At 38.3% G+C, this 18,685-nt stretch overlaps 3 protein-coding genes across 6 annotated transcripts in view; all 3 read left to right on the top strand.

The window, feature by feature from the left end:
- LOC106164806 (uncharacterized) overlaps nt 1-18,255 on the top strand; it is a 34,059-nt gene extending 15,804 nt beyond the window's left edge. Inside the window, exons 6-12 of one of the 4 annotated variants that reach the window (XM_086994067.1) lie at nt 13,250-13,312; nt 13,494-14,135; nt 14,332-14,513; nt 14,664-15,132; nt 15,570-15,724; nt 16,020-16,138; nt 16,483-18,255. In XM_086994067.1, the coding sequence (XP_086850193.1) occupies nt 14,481-14,513; nt 14,664-15,132; nt 15,570-15,724; nt 16,020-16,067 (705 nt within the window). In that variant the 5' untranslated portion in view covers nt 13,250-13,312; nt 13,494-14,135; nt 14,332-14,480 and the 3' untranslated portion in view covers nt 16,068-16,138; nt 16,483-18,255. Of the gene's footprint in view, nt 1-11,510; nt 12,585-12,823; nt 13,017-13,132; nt 13,313-13,493; nt 14,136-14,331; nt 14,514-14,663; nt 15,133-15,569; nt 15,725-16,019; nt 16,139-16,482 lie in introns of those variants that run through there. The other 3 variants (XM_086994068.1, XM_086994070.1, XM_086994069.1) reach the window with 3 other exon arrangements.
- Nucleotides 3-4,467, top strand: LOC147760317 (TAR DNA-binding protein 43-like). Its single transcript, XM_086994372.1, has 5 exons — nt 3-909; nt 1,106-1,382; nt 1,818-1,972; nt 2,265-2,383; nt 2,728-4,467. Exons 2-4 carry the CDS (start codon nt 1,115-1,117, stop codon nt 2,310-2,312), a joined length of 471 nt encoding a protein of 156 aa, XP_086850498.1. The 5' UTR covers nt 3-909; nt 1,106-1,114; the 3' UTR covers nt 2,313-2,383; nt 2,728-4,467.
- Nucleotides 5,906-9,989, top strand: LOC106175555 (uncharacterized). Its single transcript, XM_086994371.1, has 5 exons — nt 5,906-6,047; nt 6,756-6,903; nt 7,339-7,481; nt 8,680-8,815; nt 9,268-9,989. The coding sequence occupies exons 1-5, from the start codon at nt 5,990-5,992 to the stop codon at nt 9,416-9,418; spliced, it is 636 nt and encodes a 211-aa protein (XP_086850497.1). The 5' UTR covers nt 5,906-5,989; the 3' UTR covers nt 9,419-9,989.
- Nucleotides 18,256-18,685: the final 430 nt, after the last annotated feature.

The raw sequence follows: 18,685 nt of genomic DNA, 5'->3' as shown, positions 1-18,685 counted from the left end.
AACCCTTAAAGGTAAGCCTGAGTGCAGAGTGCTGACATATGTAGGAAAAGTCATTAATTAATTTTTTACTTTCTGTTAACAGAACTCGATTATGGCGATTCTCGCTAGAGCTACCACTGGCAACTGCAAGGAGAAGAGACCCACATCTACACTTCAGCTACGTTCATCAATCCATGGTGACAGCGAGTCCTGCCACGTCCTGTCTATAAGGTGGCTGCAATGAGGAAGCGTCCAGCGAGTCCTGCCATGGTGTGTCAACGAGGTGGCTGCATCGGGGAAGTGTCCAGCGAGTCCTGCCTTGGTCTGTCTACGAGATGGTTAACAGAACTCGATTATGGCGATTCTCTCTAGAGCTACCACTGACAACTGCAAGGAGAAGAGACCCACATCTACACTTCAGCTACGTTCATCAATCCATGGTGGCAGCGAGTCCTGCCACGTCCTGTCTATGAGGTGGCTGCAATGAGGAAGCGTCCAGCGAGTCCTGCCATGGTCTGTCTACGAGATGGCTGCATTGGGGAAAGCGTCCAGCGAGTCCTGTCATGGTCCGTCTACAAGATGGTTGCAATGAGGAAGCGTCCAAGGCATGTGGTGTTTCCCTCAGATGGAAAACCTTTAAAGGTAAGCCTGACTGCAGAGTGTTCACATAGGTAGAAAAAGTCATTAATTCTATTTTCTTTCTGTTTCGATAGAGCTCCCACTGACAAGTGCAAGGAGAAGAGGGCCACATCTACACTTCAGCTACGTCCATCAACCCTTTGTGTCAGCGAGTCCTGCCACGTCCTGTCTATGAGGTGGCTGCAATGGGGAAGCGTCCAGCGAGTCCTGCCATGGTCTGTCTACGAGGTGGCTGCAATGGAGAAGCATCCCAGGCATATGGTGTTTCACAGAGATGGAAAACCCATATAGGTAAGCCTGACTGCAGAGTGCTAACAAAGGTAGGAAAAGTCATTAATCCGTTTTTATTTCTGTTAACAGAATACCCTTAAGTGTAAGCCTGACTGCAGAGTGCTGACATATCTAGAAAAGTCATTAATCCATTTTTTCTGTTTAAAAGACATATGTTGGAAAAATCAATAATCCGTTTTTTTCTTTCTGTTAACAGAACTAGATTATGGCTATTATCGATAAAGTTCCCATTGACAACTGCAAGGAAAAGAGGGCCACATCTACATTTAGATCAACCCTTAGTGCCAGCAAGTCCTGCCATGGTCTGTCTACGAGGTGGCTGCATCGGGGAAGCGTCCAGCGAGTCCTGCCAAGGTCTGTCTACGAGGTGTCTGCATCGGGGAAGCGTTCAGCAAGTCCTGCCATGGTCTGTCTTCGAGGTGGCTGCATCGGAGAAGCCATGTGTCGTTCACTGAGATGGAAAACCCTTAAAGGTAACCCGTGTTATTGGGGTGAGAAATAGACTTAAATGATTTGCCATAAGGTTTTCGCCTTACTGGCTATTGGACCTAAACTTTCCTAAAATCTTTTGGTCTAAATCAGCATTCACTGGTCCGAATACAAATTTCAATGAATTTGGATTGTATTGTATTTGAATATAGATTAAAAATTTTAAGACCTTGGCATTTTTAGAATTACGATATAACATAAAAAAAACTAAATCAAATCAAAAGCTGTTTTGAAAACTTCGAAAAAATCTTATGGTCTTAACACTATATTCATACATTCTGAAAAATCTACTTGTCCGAACAATAATTAGTATGTCGCAGTCATTGATTACACAGAAAATAATAGAAATATTGATACAACAAAGTGTTGGTAATTCAATTAACATTCTTAATAATAATTGGAATGTGTTACCGTTTTAGAGAACAAAGGAAAAGGAGATGAGACCCTGAAAAATCGCAACGTGAAAACAAAGCGGCTGTACAGCAAGAAGTACAGCGACCTGATAGTGCTGGGTTTGCCTTGGAACAGCACAGAAGATGACATGAAGTCTTACTCTTCAGTCAACATGGCACAGGTACTCATTGCTACTCATTCAGATCACTGGGTCCCTTGAAAAGTATTTTAAGTTAGTCTTTACTTTTAGACGAAAAGGATTAAAATGGAGCAATCCAGGTATTACTAGTAGCAAATGACAGCACTTTTGTTCTTGTCATAAAACTTTGTAGACATTTGTTTTCTATTTACAACTTATTCAAGGAAATTCTTAGTCCAGACATTTAAGAATCCAAAAGCTCTTTTAATTTGTCACAAACTTGAAAAAAATCACTCGCGCAAAATATTTTGACTTCCTATCGGCCAAATTTCAGATTTTCATCAGACCCAGTGCAACACATGTGGCGTTGTCACTGGTCTAGAATACTCGGAGCTACAACTCCCAACCTCACCCTAAGTGCTGCGGTTGTGGTACCAAGAGGCCATCGTATAGGTGAGCATGTATTTTCACTTGTTTATATTGTTTAGATCCTTAGGCGTTTTCGTGATTCATATGCCCTCCTTTGTAGCTCTTATTCTCCAGTCACTTTTTTTATTGAAGAATCTTCGCACTTTCTTTAATCATAATGCAATTTTCTTGTGTTGTGTTATAGAAGTAAAATAAAAAAAAGCAATTTAAAATAAAATAAAATAAAAAGTAGTCATATTCAGAACCATAGCATTATGAAATATTAAAATACTAGTACGAGTATTAACGGTGTGTAAAAACTGATCTTTGTTGTAATTACTGGAAGCTTTTAATTTCTTTTCATACTTTACATTACGTTTCATTTGTAGGCTACGAAAGGGCAGTTTTCCAGAAATAATGACCGAACGCAGAAACCAATCCTCGCCTAAAAGTGCAACACTATATGTCGCTAGCAATGAGCCCCTGTAGCCACTTTCATTGATGACCGGACATCCTAGCAGTCTTCGTTTTAAGGACACAGCTTGTCTGCAAAAAATTAGAGAATGTGGAATGGTAATGAAGAGCGATATACTGAATGTAAGAGGAATACTGGTACAACCTAATAATGCACTCAAGTCTTTTGGATATTGAGAATTTTTGCTGTTCATGGGTCACAGATGAGTCGAGTGCAATTGCATTTAGTGAGTTTTTTTCACTTATGACAGTGAAACGTCTTTTGTCAATAGCTTAAGAGAAATCTGAAGTTCAGGATGCTCATTTATAATTCCATGAATAATCAATTGAATAAGATGAATTGTGGTTCTGTATGAAAATTTTAAGTCTGCTTCTACAGTGATTATAATAATTGTTTTAAAATTTAATATTGAATATCCAGTTGCTTTATCCACATTCTAAATGCAGATGGGTTTTCGCTCAAACTTTGGTATCACCACCACTTATGGTCGTCTGTGTTTTATTTCAATCTTAGTGATGTAGTCATTTTTCAAATATGTGCTGTTGATGATGTGGAGTTGTTCGTCAGTATAGCGTTTGAGAAGATCATAATCCGCACACTAACCTCAACTAACCCTCACATCTTTGTAAAATCCGACTTCATGTAAATGCTTTTACATGAAGAGATTTTACATTGATAGGTTGTGCAAAATCTATAATGAAATATTTTACGTTTGAGAAAATATTTCATTATATTTTTTGTACAGTCTGCTCCTCATGAGGGATGGCTGGAAGCGTTCAGGCATCTCTCAAGATAGGGGAGTGCACATTACTAATATCACTAATATTATGATTTTCTCAAGGGTTATAGTTGACAAATAAATCCAATTCATCACATATGCACCCTTTTCTCCGGATCAAAAAATTCATATTGAAATTTACATGGACGGCCATAAAGTGTAATGTGAGACCTGAAATATTCCAAAGCAAGCTTGCTTTAATCTTTATCATATGTATCATGCAGGTACTGTCATGTAGTTGCGATTTCAGGGCAAAATTACATTTGAGAAACTTATTTTAAAACCAGTTATTTGTCAAAGTCAAGTTTATGTCTGGGTAATAATCGTATTATATTTATTATCATTATTAGAAATGACTATATTCAAGTTTTGGTGGATGCTCTCAGTTGTAAAAGGGTTGAGTCACTTTATTTATGACTTCACCCCCTAGATAAAGTTAAAATTAGTCTCGGTTTAATTGTGTTAAGACTCCAGTGAATGTGTATTGGTTTTCAATACCTCTTTCTGTAGAATTACATGCACTTTGGTAAATTCTTGTGCTTCAGCTTGTCAACCATTGTACTGTATATAGAGCATAGTTTGTAGTCACGAGAACAAGTTCATTCAGTTGCACCATGCTGTTTAAAACGGGACGATATTTATGAACTGTAAGGCGTTGTGCCAATATTATGTTATAAAGACTGAAGTATCCGGGCGTGGGCACTTTCCCGGCATTCCCCACGAAGGGTTTAGACGGGTTTTTCCCCACGGCCCGAGAGAATTGGGTTCTACCATTTATTGATTCATTGCGTTTACATGATTCATTAATGATTACTAAAGTAATTTTGAAATTGAATGTTATTGTATTTAGAAGTTGAATAAAATTATATTTTCTAATTTTTTCTTTTTATTAAAAGTAGTGTACAGATGGCAAAATAATCACCAGACTTACAAATTAATTTTAATAGAGTTGCATGCATATGCGCGCGGCTTGTTTAATTATCGATTAGTCGAAATTCTTTTCATTTGCTCCTTATCTCACTAAAACTTAAGATTTGTCGATTTCTGCCAAGTAGATTTTTTCCATAAAACCAGGCAATGTCCAGGTAATAAAACTGATTTTTGGTTTTGGAAATAAAGCTGCGGTGTTGCGTTACCTTTTTCTCCGGGAGTAACTCGAGCAGATACCTAGGCTTTCCTTAGTCGGATTAGAGCCCCTAGCAACGACTATCTTAAAGAAATCTATCACGCTGTGGATGTAAGAATCCAGCACCTCTTGATGTTAAAGAAGGGGTACCTTATATATAGGGGCGGATCCAGGATTTCCTAGAGGGGCTTCGTTTTTCTTGATCCTCACACAAAAAAAAAGAAGAAAAAAAGAACTTTTAAGTCATGGAACGATTCGAATTAAGCATTAAATAAATTAATTATAAATTAATATTTTGTCGCATACTCGATTGACAAACCACATCTAAGATGATCTTACGCCATAATCAGCTATGGTTGTGTTAAGAGAGGCATTAATAGACAAGACAGTCGAATGAAAAGATTGAAATTAGGTCGATGACATTGAAAGTCAAAGGGCCCATTTTCAAAATGATTTTGGGTACTTCTTACTCTTAGTAGAAAATTCCCGTTTAAATATAAAATTCTGCATATTTCAAGAAGACTTATTACCGTTTACATCCACACAAAGACAGCCAGTTTGGACATTTGATTCCACCCGCGCTTTACCCGTCTGAGAAACTTATAATGTTCGTCTAGCCCCCTTCCCCCCATCCGCTATTGGCCTTGAGACTAAACTGTGGTTTACGAAATTAATTCTACATCCAATTTATTATGAAATTATTTTGACGAAATCGAAATAACCAGTTAATAACTATAATATTTTTCACAAACTGATGGGTAATCCAGGTCGGAAATTCACAATTTATTAAACATGTACCGACTTGACGTTTCATGCAGAATATTCAGCCTATTTCCTTTTCAATTACAATCTCGTCAATATTTCATACTGAATGTTAAATCGATATTTCAATGGAGGGATGATATTATGAAATCGCAATTTAAAGAGACCCTTGTAACTTGTTTTGGTCAACCCGTCAAATTTGGAGTTCCATTCTCATATTTAGACGCAGTATTCACAGCATATTTCCACGCCGATACACGATGACTTTATTACCAAAACGATGGGAGACAAACCGAGAATCTTCAAAAATAAAAAACATATTTAGGAACGGTCCCTTTAATTTATCATTGTTGATAATTGAATTCAAATTGCGTTTATAATAACAAATGAGTGGCCCTGAGTGAAACGGAAATTAATGAGGAGATAATCATTATTAGTTTAAAGGTATAAAAGCATTGGGTCTTGTCCATATCCAAATCGTTCCTGCAGAATATAGAATTCAAGAGCAACATGGGCTCCGCTACTGTTTTAGGATTTGCGTTTCTGGTATCACTGTGCAACGCTGGGGGTAAGTTTTCCGAAGGAGGTTTAAGTTCTTTTGTTTTCTCGCAATTTGATAAATTTCTGACTGCGTTTTGATTTGCAACCTCATCACGAAGCGCTAGTGAGGGCATGTTTTCTGGAAAACGAGATCTATAAGAGACTGTAACACAGTCTCTCATTGTTTGGGCTCTATTCTCCCTACCACTGAGAGACCGACAAACGGGCTCCACCCCAAGTGTGTGTATTCCTTTTGAGACAAAATTTCTTGATTTTTCCACCTGTTTTCTTTAAAAAAATTTCCAGCAAAATATTTAACCCTGTTACAAGAGTAAAACCAACTTTCGACATCAGACTTTTTTAAGCAACATTCCAATAGACGCGTATATATGTACGCTATATATATAATGACAAAAAAGGAGAGTAAGAAGAATTCTATTAAAAGCATAGCAACCAAAAAGTGGAAAGTATACCAAAATGGTAGTGCAAATATTTTTTTTTCTAAAAATGTTTATACATTAAGATAAAAATAAGCACACGCTTCTAAATCCAGTTAACGAAAACAAAATAAATATTGCAAGAGATTGGCTATCAGATAATTAAAGATCTCACCATGAAAAACATAAATTTTTTATTGAAATATATGGATGGATGAATACTTGAATGAGTTGGAAGTCATGAAATCAAATAAATAATAAAATAGCTGGTGCCTTGGTTATTCCGTGTTACCTTTTAGTGGTGAAGCGTTCAGGAACTTGCACCCCTCTAGATCTTCAAGGGTGTATGCAAGATCTCATTGATTATACCCAAAGTAAAGCAATGTCCTTGGAAGCGATGCCTGGCAATTATACGCCCTCAGCTCAAGACCTGAAAGAAATCTGCAAGTAAGTGTTGGAATTTTGGTACTTTTTTTTAATAACGAGGGTTCTAATATAACTGTATGCCTATCTAAAAGCAGCAGAGATTTAAAAAAATTAAAGTATTATTTATTTATTACAACATTTGATTGTCTATCTGTCTGTTTGTTTGTCTGTGTGTCTGTCTATCTCTCCCTGTCTGTCTGCCTGTCTGTCTGTCAGCCTATCTGTCCGTTTGCCGGTGTGACGGGAATAGTAGTTCTCTGGGACCGTAGACCGTTACCCATTACTTTATATAGGTAACATTCGTCCCATATACTAACCCCAATACTCTGACTAACCCTAACCTATACTAATCATATGGGACCCCGGACGTCCATTCCCAGGACTACCACTCCTTTAACACCGGTCTGTATATTATCGTCATTATTATTATATTTTTCCTCCTTTTATTTTCTTTAGCATTTACCCGAGGGTTATTGAATGCATCGAAGAGGTAGCGAGCAGAGATTCGTGCGATCCGCAAGTTGCTAGGCTTTTCAGAGGGACGGCAGAGAGCTTGCAATCCAGTGTTAATGCATCATGTGGGCTGCTAGAGAGAAACTGTAAGTCTCTCTCTCTCTCTTTCTCTCTCTCTTTCTCTTTCTCTCTCTCTCTCTCTCTCTCTCTCTCTCTCTCTCTGAGGGTCCGTTTGCTATTTCCGTTACGAGTGAAGGTCACTTTTATTTCCTGAGATGCGTGAAACACTCATTTTATTTAGCATGATTCGTGAAGCACTCTATTTCCGCTACTCATGAATTCGGCTTTTTAATCTCCGCCCTTTGTGAAGCGAAATCACTATACAACGGCGATTCGTGGTTTTCAGGATTTTCGACGCGCACTTTCAGTAAGGTATGAATAAATTTTATTAAATGTGATTTGTGAATGTAGATTCTATATCTTGGAACTGTGATCACTACCTTCCCCCCCCCCCCCCCCAATGGGACCCTCCTCTCTCTCTCTCTCTCTCTCTCTCTCTCTCTCGAAATAATGTACATAGTAATGGCCCCTAATGGACGCTACATTGCTGAGAAGAACATTTGATAAGAAGTCGATTCGTGCCCTCTAACAAAGCAAGTTAAAACCTGGCGCCAAAAAATCCCGAGAATCCTCCCGTAAATTGACTTTCGAAGGAGAAAACAGCTTCCTTACACTTCTAATGAAGTTATGTTGAGAACTTATTTTTATTTTTGTATTGGTATTTGTCCTAAAACTTTCTGGCCTCCTCTCGTATTAAATACATGTAACTGTCAGCTTCATATGCAGTTACTGCTTGATTATATCTAATATCCGCCATTCATCAATAAACATTTATTCTTTCATTAATATGAAATTAAAATCCAACTTATACAAGAAATTGGTTTTCACAAATTTGATCAAGCGAAATAAGCAATTTAAAGAACAGAGAAATAACAGTGCCTACTCCAGACCTGGAAAGGAACTAGAATCCATTAGTACGACATTTTGAGTCCCTTCAAAATGGCGGGGAAATTAACTTCATCTTTTTTTAAGTTGTCTATGGTTGTCCAAGGAATGTATTTATCAAGCTTTTAAGAGTAGTAAACAATTTTATGTAGCTTTTATCCTTCAGTAGCATTCCTTTGAGTACAGTTTTAAACTTTTAAATTCATACAGAACTCATGTTTTTTTTTTTTATTTTCTATTTTTTTTTAAATCGATGCTTTTTCAGAGCATTTTATTCCCGATATTGTATATTTTTTATAGCCTAAATAAAAATTAATCTTTATCTTAACCATTTTACAGTGACCCTCCCAAATCAGGAATGTATGCAAAGATATACAATGGCTGCCGAACGAAGGTGTAAACCAAAGACTGAATTTTTAGGAATGATGATAGGGAAGGCAATGGCGGGTACTGCGACAGAGTCATCCGTTTGTTCGTAAGTTAATGTTTGTTTAAAGCCCCCTTTACACTGGACGGCGACCTTTGTGCGTCCCGTAGCACGGCCCCTTTTGAGAGTAAAAAAAAAAATACTTTACGTGCCAACTGGCCGACCATAGAGCATTCATTCTGCAACCAAAGCGATGCTTGTGCCTCCTTTCATCGACCACAGCGATGCCAGTTTCATGGTCGCACAAAGGACGCAAAAAGTACGCCGTCCAGTGTAAAGGGGGTTTTAATTTCTACATTTTTTCTTGATATTCTGCGGTTCAGTTCAACGTTTTTGATAATTGATGTTGTATTGATGTGAAAGTCTTAAGCTGGATAAAAGATAAAATTGAAGTCGAAACTCCAAGTAATATTATAGCATCGTTTGCGTTTGCCCCTGGATTTAGTTATCCTATTAATCATATATGCCTATCTTAACCCCAGTGTTTTCTTTTTTTCCAGGGCCATGAGACGCCTTGTAAAGTGCCACATAAAAGTCGTTACGAAGAAATGTGACGAGGAATTTGCCAACTTTATCAAGAATACGTTGGTCGACTCGCTGTCAAAGGCGATGCCCGGTATTTCGTGCTCGGTCCCCAACTCAACTACATAAAGGTGGCACATATGTACATCGTCCTTTCATTGAAATCATATTAAAATGATTTTATTTAAATGTATAATTATATTTGTATGTATCATATATATATAGCAAGAACAGGGTCACCCCCACACATCAGATTATTCCTCAGCCTGGCAGATTTCAGGAGAGACTGATCAACAGGAAGTGATCTGTTAGAGCAGCTGACAATTTATGCAGGACGTATGTGAGTGTCTCATGTGCCGCGGAGGCCATTTGGAGCATATTTTGGAAAGAACACAACATTAAGACAAAGCGACCAAAATAACTGAAACTTTGGGGAATGATTGTACACAGACTGAAGTTTAGGTCCAGCAAATTTCTTGAATTATATATTTAAAATGCAAATTTTCAGACCTAATTATTACGTAAATGTTATGACTCAACAACATTTACTACAAATGCTATCTACTAAATACATGTCATTTCCTTTATTAGAGAGACGTTACAATTAATGTGATCGTTACAAATCTCGAATTATCGATATTTTGAGTGTGTGAACAAGAAGAAATAAATAATAGTAGAAGCGTTTTACAATACAATACAATGTATGTAGTTTGTCATGTTCATGAAATGATTTAATTTATTGTAATGAGGAGATATACAGTAACTGTCACCACCACCACATTAGCGTTTTTTTTATTTTATTTCATTTTTATTTTTTTTTACAATCGATTCATCGTAGAATCCTTTTGTTGATAGAGTACTTCCACAACACACACGCTCTCTCTCTCTCTCTCTCACACACACACACACATATTTGCTTTCTCTCTCTCTCTCTCACACACACACACACACACACACACACACACACACATATATTTGCTCTCTCTCTCTCTCTCTCTCTCTCACACACACACACACACACACACACACACACACAAACACACGCACACGCGCACACACACAGCCACAGTGAGGTCCTCAGACTGGAATAATGGCTACATGTCCAGTTAACGTCGAAATTTGGGAAAGTATGGGAAAAAAGTTAAAAACCGCACAGGCATCCTGATAATGGTAGGGTTTTGACTGACCTGCGATTCTCGGAGTGTTACTTAAACTTACAGAAAGAAAAGTTTCTCGTTGTCTCAGAAACTCCGGGTAATTGACATGCACTCCTCATGTCCAATATCCATAACATTAATACTCTCCATTGTTAACATTTCCTCAATTTCTCAACAAACCCTGTAAAATATAAACAGCTATAACTGTCTGTTATCTCTTATTACTGTAATTGCAGAGGTACTTTTATTACTTATTTATTTATATGGGATATCTATGAAAATGAACGCTCGAGTATCGCAGTACATCTTTTCACTTGAACAAACTTTTTTCTCGATAATTCTTAACGATTTTTTAAAAATATCAAACGGATCTATATAAGGAGAAACAGTGAGTGTACTCGTGGCAGGCGAAGCAAGGCTCGAGTCCGATTTTCAAGCTGGGTCGAGTCAAAGACAACCTCACTGAAAAAAAAAACACACACACACACACACAAATGGAGCTGTTGTGTGCCTGGCCATAAAAACATTGATAGTAAGCAATTGACTTATTAACATGTAAGCTCAGTGTTCGACAACTTAGGTTGTGTGGCCGTCAGGGAGATGTGAAAGGATGCCAGTGACCACTCAGATTTAAAACAATATTAAAATGTGTATTAGTGCAGTTTTCAATTGAGTATTAAGGGGATCATAAATCAGAAATATTTAATTTTAATTTTTATCTTAATGTCTTATTTATTTTTATTTTTGTTTTTTTTCTCCACTCATGCTACTGGCATCAGAGTATTGATAACCCAAAGCCATGAAGAGAGGTGCCCGCTTATAATTATTACCTATACCAGTAGACCTTTTATATGCAAAAAATATTCATTTGTTTCTACTGCCTAGTATATATAAATAAAGATTTTTTTTCATTTGACCTAGTGCTGCTTTCTTTCGTTTCTTAAAATCACAATAACTTGTTTTTCATTTCTCAGAATAAAAACTCAGTTGATAACAAAATGTGTTACGGAGTACTGAGGTGGCTGTAGGCACGAAGTCCAGTGTATTTTCAATTGACTCACTACAATTCACTGCAATCAAAACAATCATGCTCCCTCAGGCTGCCTCGAAAATGCAGTCACCCTACGCCCTATTACATTACCCACATTTTGGATCAGTGTTTGTATACGCACGTACTATAGTGGCCTGCGAGAAGTTCACGGCTACCTGTACCGGTTTAACGGACATCGTGGCCATTATAATTTTGGGGAGAAGGTATGTTGCTCAGAAATTGTCATCAAATATGCCTGTACATTTCGAAGTCACTGCTTAGTACTTATTACTCTTATCTTAAAATAAAATGATAAACAGAATAATCAAAATAAAAAATAGTAAATAAAATGTATATGTCAATAAGATATTATCATCAATTTTGCGCATCACTATCAAACACCACCCCCTATGAACAAGTTGACCAGGAACGCCACCATGTGACTATATACCAACTAAAGGTATAAAAGCGCGAAATTTTGAAATTTCGTTCATTCAACGCAGACAGATCTGGAGCAACAAGAAGGATGCCATGTACTGCGCCCCGTATCAAGCAATAAGGACACAGGACTCACGTTTCTCCGAATCTTTTCCTCATCCCAAGTCAACGCATCGCTCACAGGAGTCGTCTGGACGGTGGATTCGACGTTTCTCTAAGCTGGCCAGCTAAAACCTTCGCTTCTCTCCACGAGGAATCGTTGCTCAGGAATCTTCGCAGGATACGTCATCGGCTTTCTGCTGTTGTGGGCTTTATTTTTGTAGTGTCATTGCATTTATTTCCATGCATTCCAGGTTTCTTCTATTCCAGGTCCAGGAAGCAGAGTGCTGACATAGGTAGGCAAAGTCATTAATCCGTATTTCTTTCTTTTACCGGAAGTCCATTATGGCGATTCTCGATAGAGCTCCCACTGACAACTGCAAGGAGAAGAGGGCCACATCTACACGTCGGTCAATCCTTGGTGCCAGCGAGTCCTGCCAGGTCCGTCTCTACGAGGTGGCTGCATTAGGGAAGCGTCCAGCGAGTCCTGCCATGGTCTGTCTACAAGATGGCTGCAATGGGGAAGCGTCCAAGGCATATGGTGTTTCACTGAGATGGAAAACCCATTAAGGTAAGACTGACTGCAGAGTGCTGACATAGATAGGAAAAGTCGTTATTTTTTTTTCTGTTAACAGAAAACCTTTAAAGGTAAGCCTGAATGCAAAATGCTGACATATAGAGGAAAATTCATTAATCCATTTTTTATTACTGTTAACAGAAATATGTAGAAAAAGTTATTAATCCGTGCAGAGTAGTGACATATGTACATTGTATGAAAAGTCATTAAGCCGTTTTTCTTTCTGTTAACAGAACTCGATAAAGGTGATTCTCGATAGAGCTCCCACTGACAACTACAAGGAGAAATGGGTCACATCTACAATTCAGCTACTTCGATCAATCCTAAGTGCCAGCGAGTCCTGCCATGATTTGTGTCTACGAGGTGGCTCCATTGGGGAAGAGTCCCAGGCATATCGTGTTTCAATGAGATGGAAAACCCTTAAAGGTAAGCCTGACTGCAGAGTGCTAACATGGGTAGAAAAAGTCATTAATCCGCTTTTATTTCTGTTAACAGACATGTGTAGGAAACGTCATTAATCTGTTTCTTCTTTCTGTTAACAGAACTCGAATGTGGTGATTCTCGGTAAAACGCCCATTGACAACTACAAGGAGAAGAGGGGCACATCTACATACAGTAATCCTTGGTGCCAAAGTGACCTGCCATGGTCTGTCTACGAGGTGACAATAATGGGAAAGCGTTCCAGACATATGGTGATTCACTGAGATGGAAAACCCTCAGAGGTAAGACTGACTGCAGAGTACTAACATGGGTAAAGAAAGTCACTAATCCGTTTTTATTCCTGTAAACAGAAAACCCTTAAGAGTGCTGACATATGTAGGAAAAGTCATTAATTAATTTTTTACTTTCTGTTAACAGAAATATGTAGGAAAAGTCATAATCCGTTTTTTTTTCTGTTAACAGAACTCGATTATGGCGATTCTCACTAGAGCTACCACTGACCACTGACAACTGCAAGGAAAGGAGACCCACATCTACACTTCAGCTACGTCCATCAACCCTTGGTGCCAGCGAGTCCTGCCACGTCCTGTCTACGAGGTGGCTGCATCGGGGAAGCGTCCAGCGAGTCCTGCCATGGTCTGTCAATGAGGTGGCTGCATCGGGGAAGCGTCCAGCTAGTCCTGCAATGGTCTGTCTACAAGATGGTTGCAATGAGGAAGCGTCGACGGCATGTGGTGTTTCCCTGAGATGGAAAACCTTTAAAGGTAAGCCTGACTGCAGAGCGTACACATAGGTAGAAAAAGTCATTAATTCTTTTTTCTTTCTGTTTCGATAGAGCTCCCACTGACAAGTGCAAGGAGAAGAGGGCCACATCTACACTTCAGCTACGTCCATCAACCCTTGGTGCCAGCGAGTCCTGCCACGTCCTGTCTATGAGGTGGCTGCAATAGGGAAGCGTCCAGCAAGTCCTGCCATGGTCTGTCTACGAGGTGGCTGCATCGGGGAAGCGTCCAGCGAGTCCTGCCAAGGTCTGTCTACGAGGTGGCTGCAATGGAGAAGCATCCCAGGCATATGGTGTTTCACAGAGATGGAAAACCCATATAGGTAAGCCTGACTGCAGAGTGCTAACATAGGTAGGAAAAGTCATTAATCCGTTTTTATTTCTGTTAACAGAAAACCCTTAAGTGTAAGCCTGACTGCAGAGTGCTGACATATCTAGAAAAGTCATTAATCCATTTTTTTTCTGTTAAAAGAAATATGTTGGAAAAATCAATAATCCGTTTTTTCTTTCTGTTAACAGAACTAGATTATGGCTATTATCGATAAAGCTCCCATTGACAACTGCAAGGAAAAGAGGGCCACATCTACATTTAGATCAACCCTTAGTGCCAGCAAGTCCTGCCATGGTCTGTCTACGAGGTGGTTCCATTGGGGAAGCGTCCCAGGAATATGTTGTTTCACCGAGATGGAAAACCCTTAAGGGTAAGCCTGACTCTAGAGTGCTGACATATGTAGGAAAGAAATTAATCCGTTTTTATTTCTGTTAACATAAACTCTTAAGGGTAAGCCTGAATGCAGAGTACTGAAATATGATGAAAAGTCATTAATCCAATTTTTTATTTCTGTTAACAGAACTCGATTATGGCGATTCTCACTAGAGCTACCACTGACAACTGCAAGGAAAAGAGAGCCACATCTACACTTCAGCTACTTCCATCAATCCTTGGTGCCAGCGAGTCCTGCCACGTCCTGTCTATGAGGTGGCTGCAATGGGGAAGCGTCCAGCGAGTCCTGCCATGGTCTGTCTACGAGGTGGCTGCATCGGGGAAGCATCCAGCGAGTCCTGCCAAGGTCTGTCTACGAGGTGGCTGCATCAGGGAAGCGTCCAGCGAGTCCTGCCATGTTCTGTCTACGAAGTGTCTGCATCGGGGAAGCGTCCAGCGAGTCCTGCCATGGTCTGTCTTCGAGGTGGCTGCATCGGAAAAGCGTCCAGCGAGTCCTGCAATGGTTTGTCTACGAGGTGGCTGCATCGGGGAAGCGTCCAAGCCATGTGGTGTTTCACTGAGATGGAAAACCCTTGAAGGTAACCCGTGTTATTGGGGTGAGAAATAGACCTAAATGATTTGCCATAAGCTTTTCGCCTTACTGGCTATTGGACCTAAACTTTCCTAAAATCTTTTGGTCTAAATCAGCATTCACTGGTCCGAATACAAATTTTAATGAATTTGGATTGTATTGTATTTGAATATAAATTAAAAATTTTAAGACCTTGGCATTTTTAGAATTACGATATAAGATAATAAACTAAATCAAATCAAAAGCTGTTTTGAAAACTTCGAAAAAATCGTATGGTCTTAACACTATACATTCATACATTCATTCATACATTCATACATTCTGAAAAATCTACTTGTCCGAACAATAATTAGTATGTCGCAGTCATTGATTACACAGGAAATAATAGAAATATTGATACAACAAAGTGTTGATAATTCAATTAACATTCTTAATAATAATTGGAATGTGTTACCGTTTTAGAGAACAAAGGAAAAGGAGATGAGACCCTGAAAAATCGCAACGTGAAAACAAAGCGGCTGGACAGCAAGAAGTACAGCGACCTGACAGTGCTGGGTTTGCCTTGGAACAGCACAGAAGATGACATGAAGTCTTACTCCTCAGTCAACATGGCACAGGTACTCATTGCTACTCATTCAGATCACTGGGTCCCTTGAAAAAAAGTATTTTAAGTTAGTCTTTACTTTTAGACGAAAAGGATTAAAATGGAGCAATCCAGGTATTACTGGTAGCAAATGACAGCACTTTTGTTCTTGTCATGAAACTTTGTAGACATTTGTTTTCTATTTACAACTTATTCAATGAAACTCTTAGTCCAGACATTTAAGAATCCAAAAGCTCTTTTAATTTGTCGCAAACTTGAAAAAAGTCACTCGCGCAAAATATTTTGACTTCCTATCGGCCAAATTTCAGATTTTCATCAGACCCAGTGCGACAGACGTGGCGTTGTCACTGGTCTAGAATACTCGGAGCTACTACCCCCAACCTCACCCTAAGTGCTGCGGTTGTGGTACCAAGAGGCCATCGTACAGGTGAGCATGTATTTTCACTTGTTTATATTGTTTAGATCGTTAGGCGTTTTCGTGATTCATATGCCCTCCTTTGTAGCTCTTATTCTCCAGTCACTTTTTTATTGTAGAATCTTCGCACTCTCTTTAATCATAATGCAATTTTCTTGTGTTGTGTTATAGAAGTAAAATAAAATAAAGCAATTTAAAATAAAATAAAATAAAAAAGTAGTCATACTAAGAACCATAGCATTATGAAATGTCAAAGTACTAGTATGAGTATTAACGGTGTGTAAAAACTGTTCTTTGTTGTAATTACTGGAAGCTTTCAATTGCTTTTCATACTTTACATTACGTTTCATTTGTAGGCTACGAAAGGGCAGTTTTCCAGAAATAATGACCGAACGCAGAAACCAATCCTCGCCTAAAAGTGCAACACTTAATGTCACTAGCAACGAGCCCCTGTAGCCACTTTCGTTAATCGGACGTCCTAGCAGTCTTCGTTTTAAGGACACGGCTTGTCTGCAAAAAATTAGAGAATGTGGAATGGTAACGAAGAGCGATATACTGAATGTAAGAGGAATACTGGTACAACCTAATAATGTACTCAAGTCTTTTGGATATTGAGAATTTTTGCTGTTCATGGGTCACAGATGAGTCGAGTGTAATTGCATTCAGTGATTTTTTTTTTCACTTATGACAGTGAAACGTCTTTTGTCAATAGCTTAAGAGAAAACTGAAGTTCAGGATGATCATTTATAATTCCATAAATAATCAATTGAATAAGATGAATTGTGGTTCTGTATGAAAATTTTAAGTCTGCCTCTACAGTGATTATAATAATTGTTGAAAAAATTTATATTGAATATCCAGTTGCTTTATCCACATTCTAAATGCAGATAGGTTTTCGCTCAAAAAACATTGGTATCACCCCCACTTATGGTCGTCTGTGTTTTATTTCAATCTTAGTGATGTAGTCATTTTTTCAAATTTGTGCTGTTGATGATGTGGAGTTGTTCGTCAGTATAGCGTTTGAGAAGATCATAATCGCACACTAATCTCAACTAACCCTCACATCTTTGTAAAATCCAACTTCATGTAAATGCTTTTACATGAAGAGGTTTTACATTGATAGGTTGTGCAAAATCTATAATGAAATATTTTACGTTTGAGAAAATATTTCATTATATTTTTTGTACAGTCTGCTCCTCATGAGGGATGGCTGGATGCGTTCAGGCATCTCTCAAGATAGGGGAGTGCACATTACTAATATCACTTATATTATGATTTTCTCAAGGGTTATAGTTGACAAATAAATCCAAATCATCACATATGCACCCTTTTCTCCGGATCAAAAAATTCATATTGAAATTTACATGGACGGCCATAAAGTGTAATGTGAGACCTGAAATATTCCAAAGCAAGCTTGCTTTAATCTTTATCATATGTATCATACAGGTACTGTCATGTAGTTGCGATTTCAGGGCAAAATTACATTTGAGAAACTTATTTTAAAACCAGTTATTTGTCAAAGTCGGGTTTATGTCTGGGTAATAATCATATAATATATATTATCATTAGAAATGACTATATTCAAGTTTTGTGGATGCTCTCAGTTGTAAAAGGGTTGAGTCGCTTTATTTATGACTTCACCCCCTACATAAAGTTAAGATTAGTATCGGTTTGATTGTGTCAAGACTCTAGTGAATGTGTCTTTGTCTTCAATACCTCTTTCTGTAGAATAACATGCACTTTGGTAAATTCTTGTGCTTCATCTTGTCAACCATTGTACTATATATAGATCATAGTTTGTAGTCACGAGAACAAGTTCATTCAGTTGCACCATGCTGTTTAAAACGGGACGATATTTATGAACTGTAAGGCGCCGTGCCAATATTATGTTATAAAGACTGAAGTATCCGGGCGTGGGCACTTTCCCGGCATTCCCCACGAAGGGTTTAGACGGGTTTTTTCCCCACGGCCCGCCAGCATTGGGTACCAGCTTCCTACCACAAGACCATTTATTTATTCATTGCGTTCACACGATTCATTAATGATTACTAAAGTACTTTTGAAATTGAATGTTATTTAAAAAAATTGTAAAATTGTTCATTATAATTGAATAAAATTTATATTCTATATTTTTTTCTTTTTGTCTTAAAAACGGAAGGCGTGTAAAATAATCACCAGACTTGCAAATTAATTTTATGTGCGCGCGCCTCGTTAAAGCATCTGTCGAATTATCTTGCCAATCTGCAACGTCCCGATTGAATTTTATGAGACTATATGATATATGACATTTGATGTAACTTTCCAATAAAATCGTTTTCAAATTGAAATTTGCAATTAAGTTTATTTCAGACTAATTTGGCTGTTCCGTCTACCTCCCCTCCCCTCCCCTCCAACCGCTATTGGCCTTGCGAGTAAACGGTGGTGTATGAAATTAATTCTACACTCAATTTCTGATTTAATTATTTTGATGAAATCGAAATAACCAGTTGGTAACTATTATTTCATTCACAAACTGATCGGTAATCCAGTCGGAAATTCGAAAATTATTAGACACGTCCG

The sequence above is a fragment of the Lingula anatina genome, chromosome 8 (genome assembly GCF_051362555.1).
Source record: "Lingula anatina isolate TDL-2025a chromosome 8, LinAna3.0, whole genome shotgun sequence".
Classification (NCBI taxonomy): Eukaryota; Metazoa; Brachiopoda; class Lingulata; order Lingulida; family Lingulidae; genus Lingula; species Lingula anatina.
The sequence above is the reverse complement of the archived record's forward strand: the minus strand, read 5'-3'. Positions and strand labels throughout refer to the sequence as shown.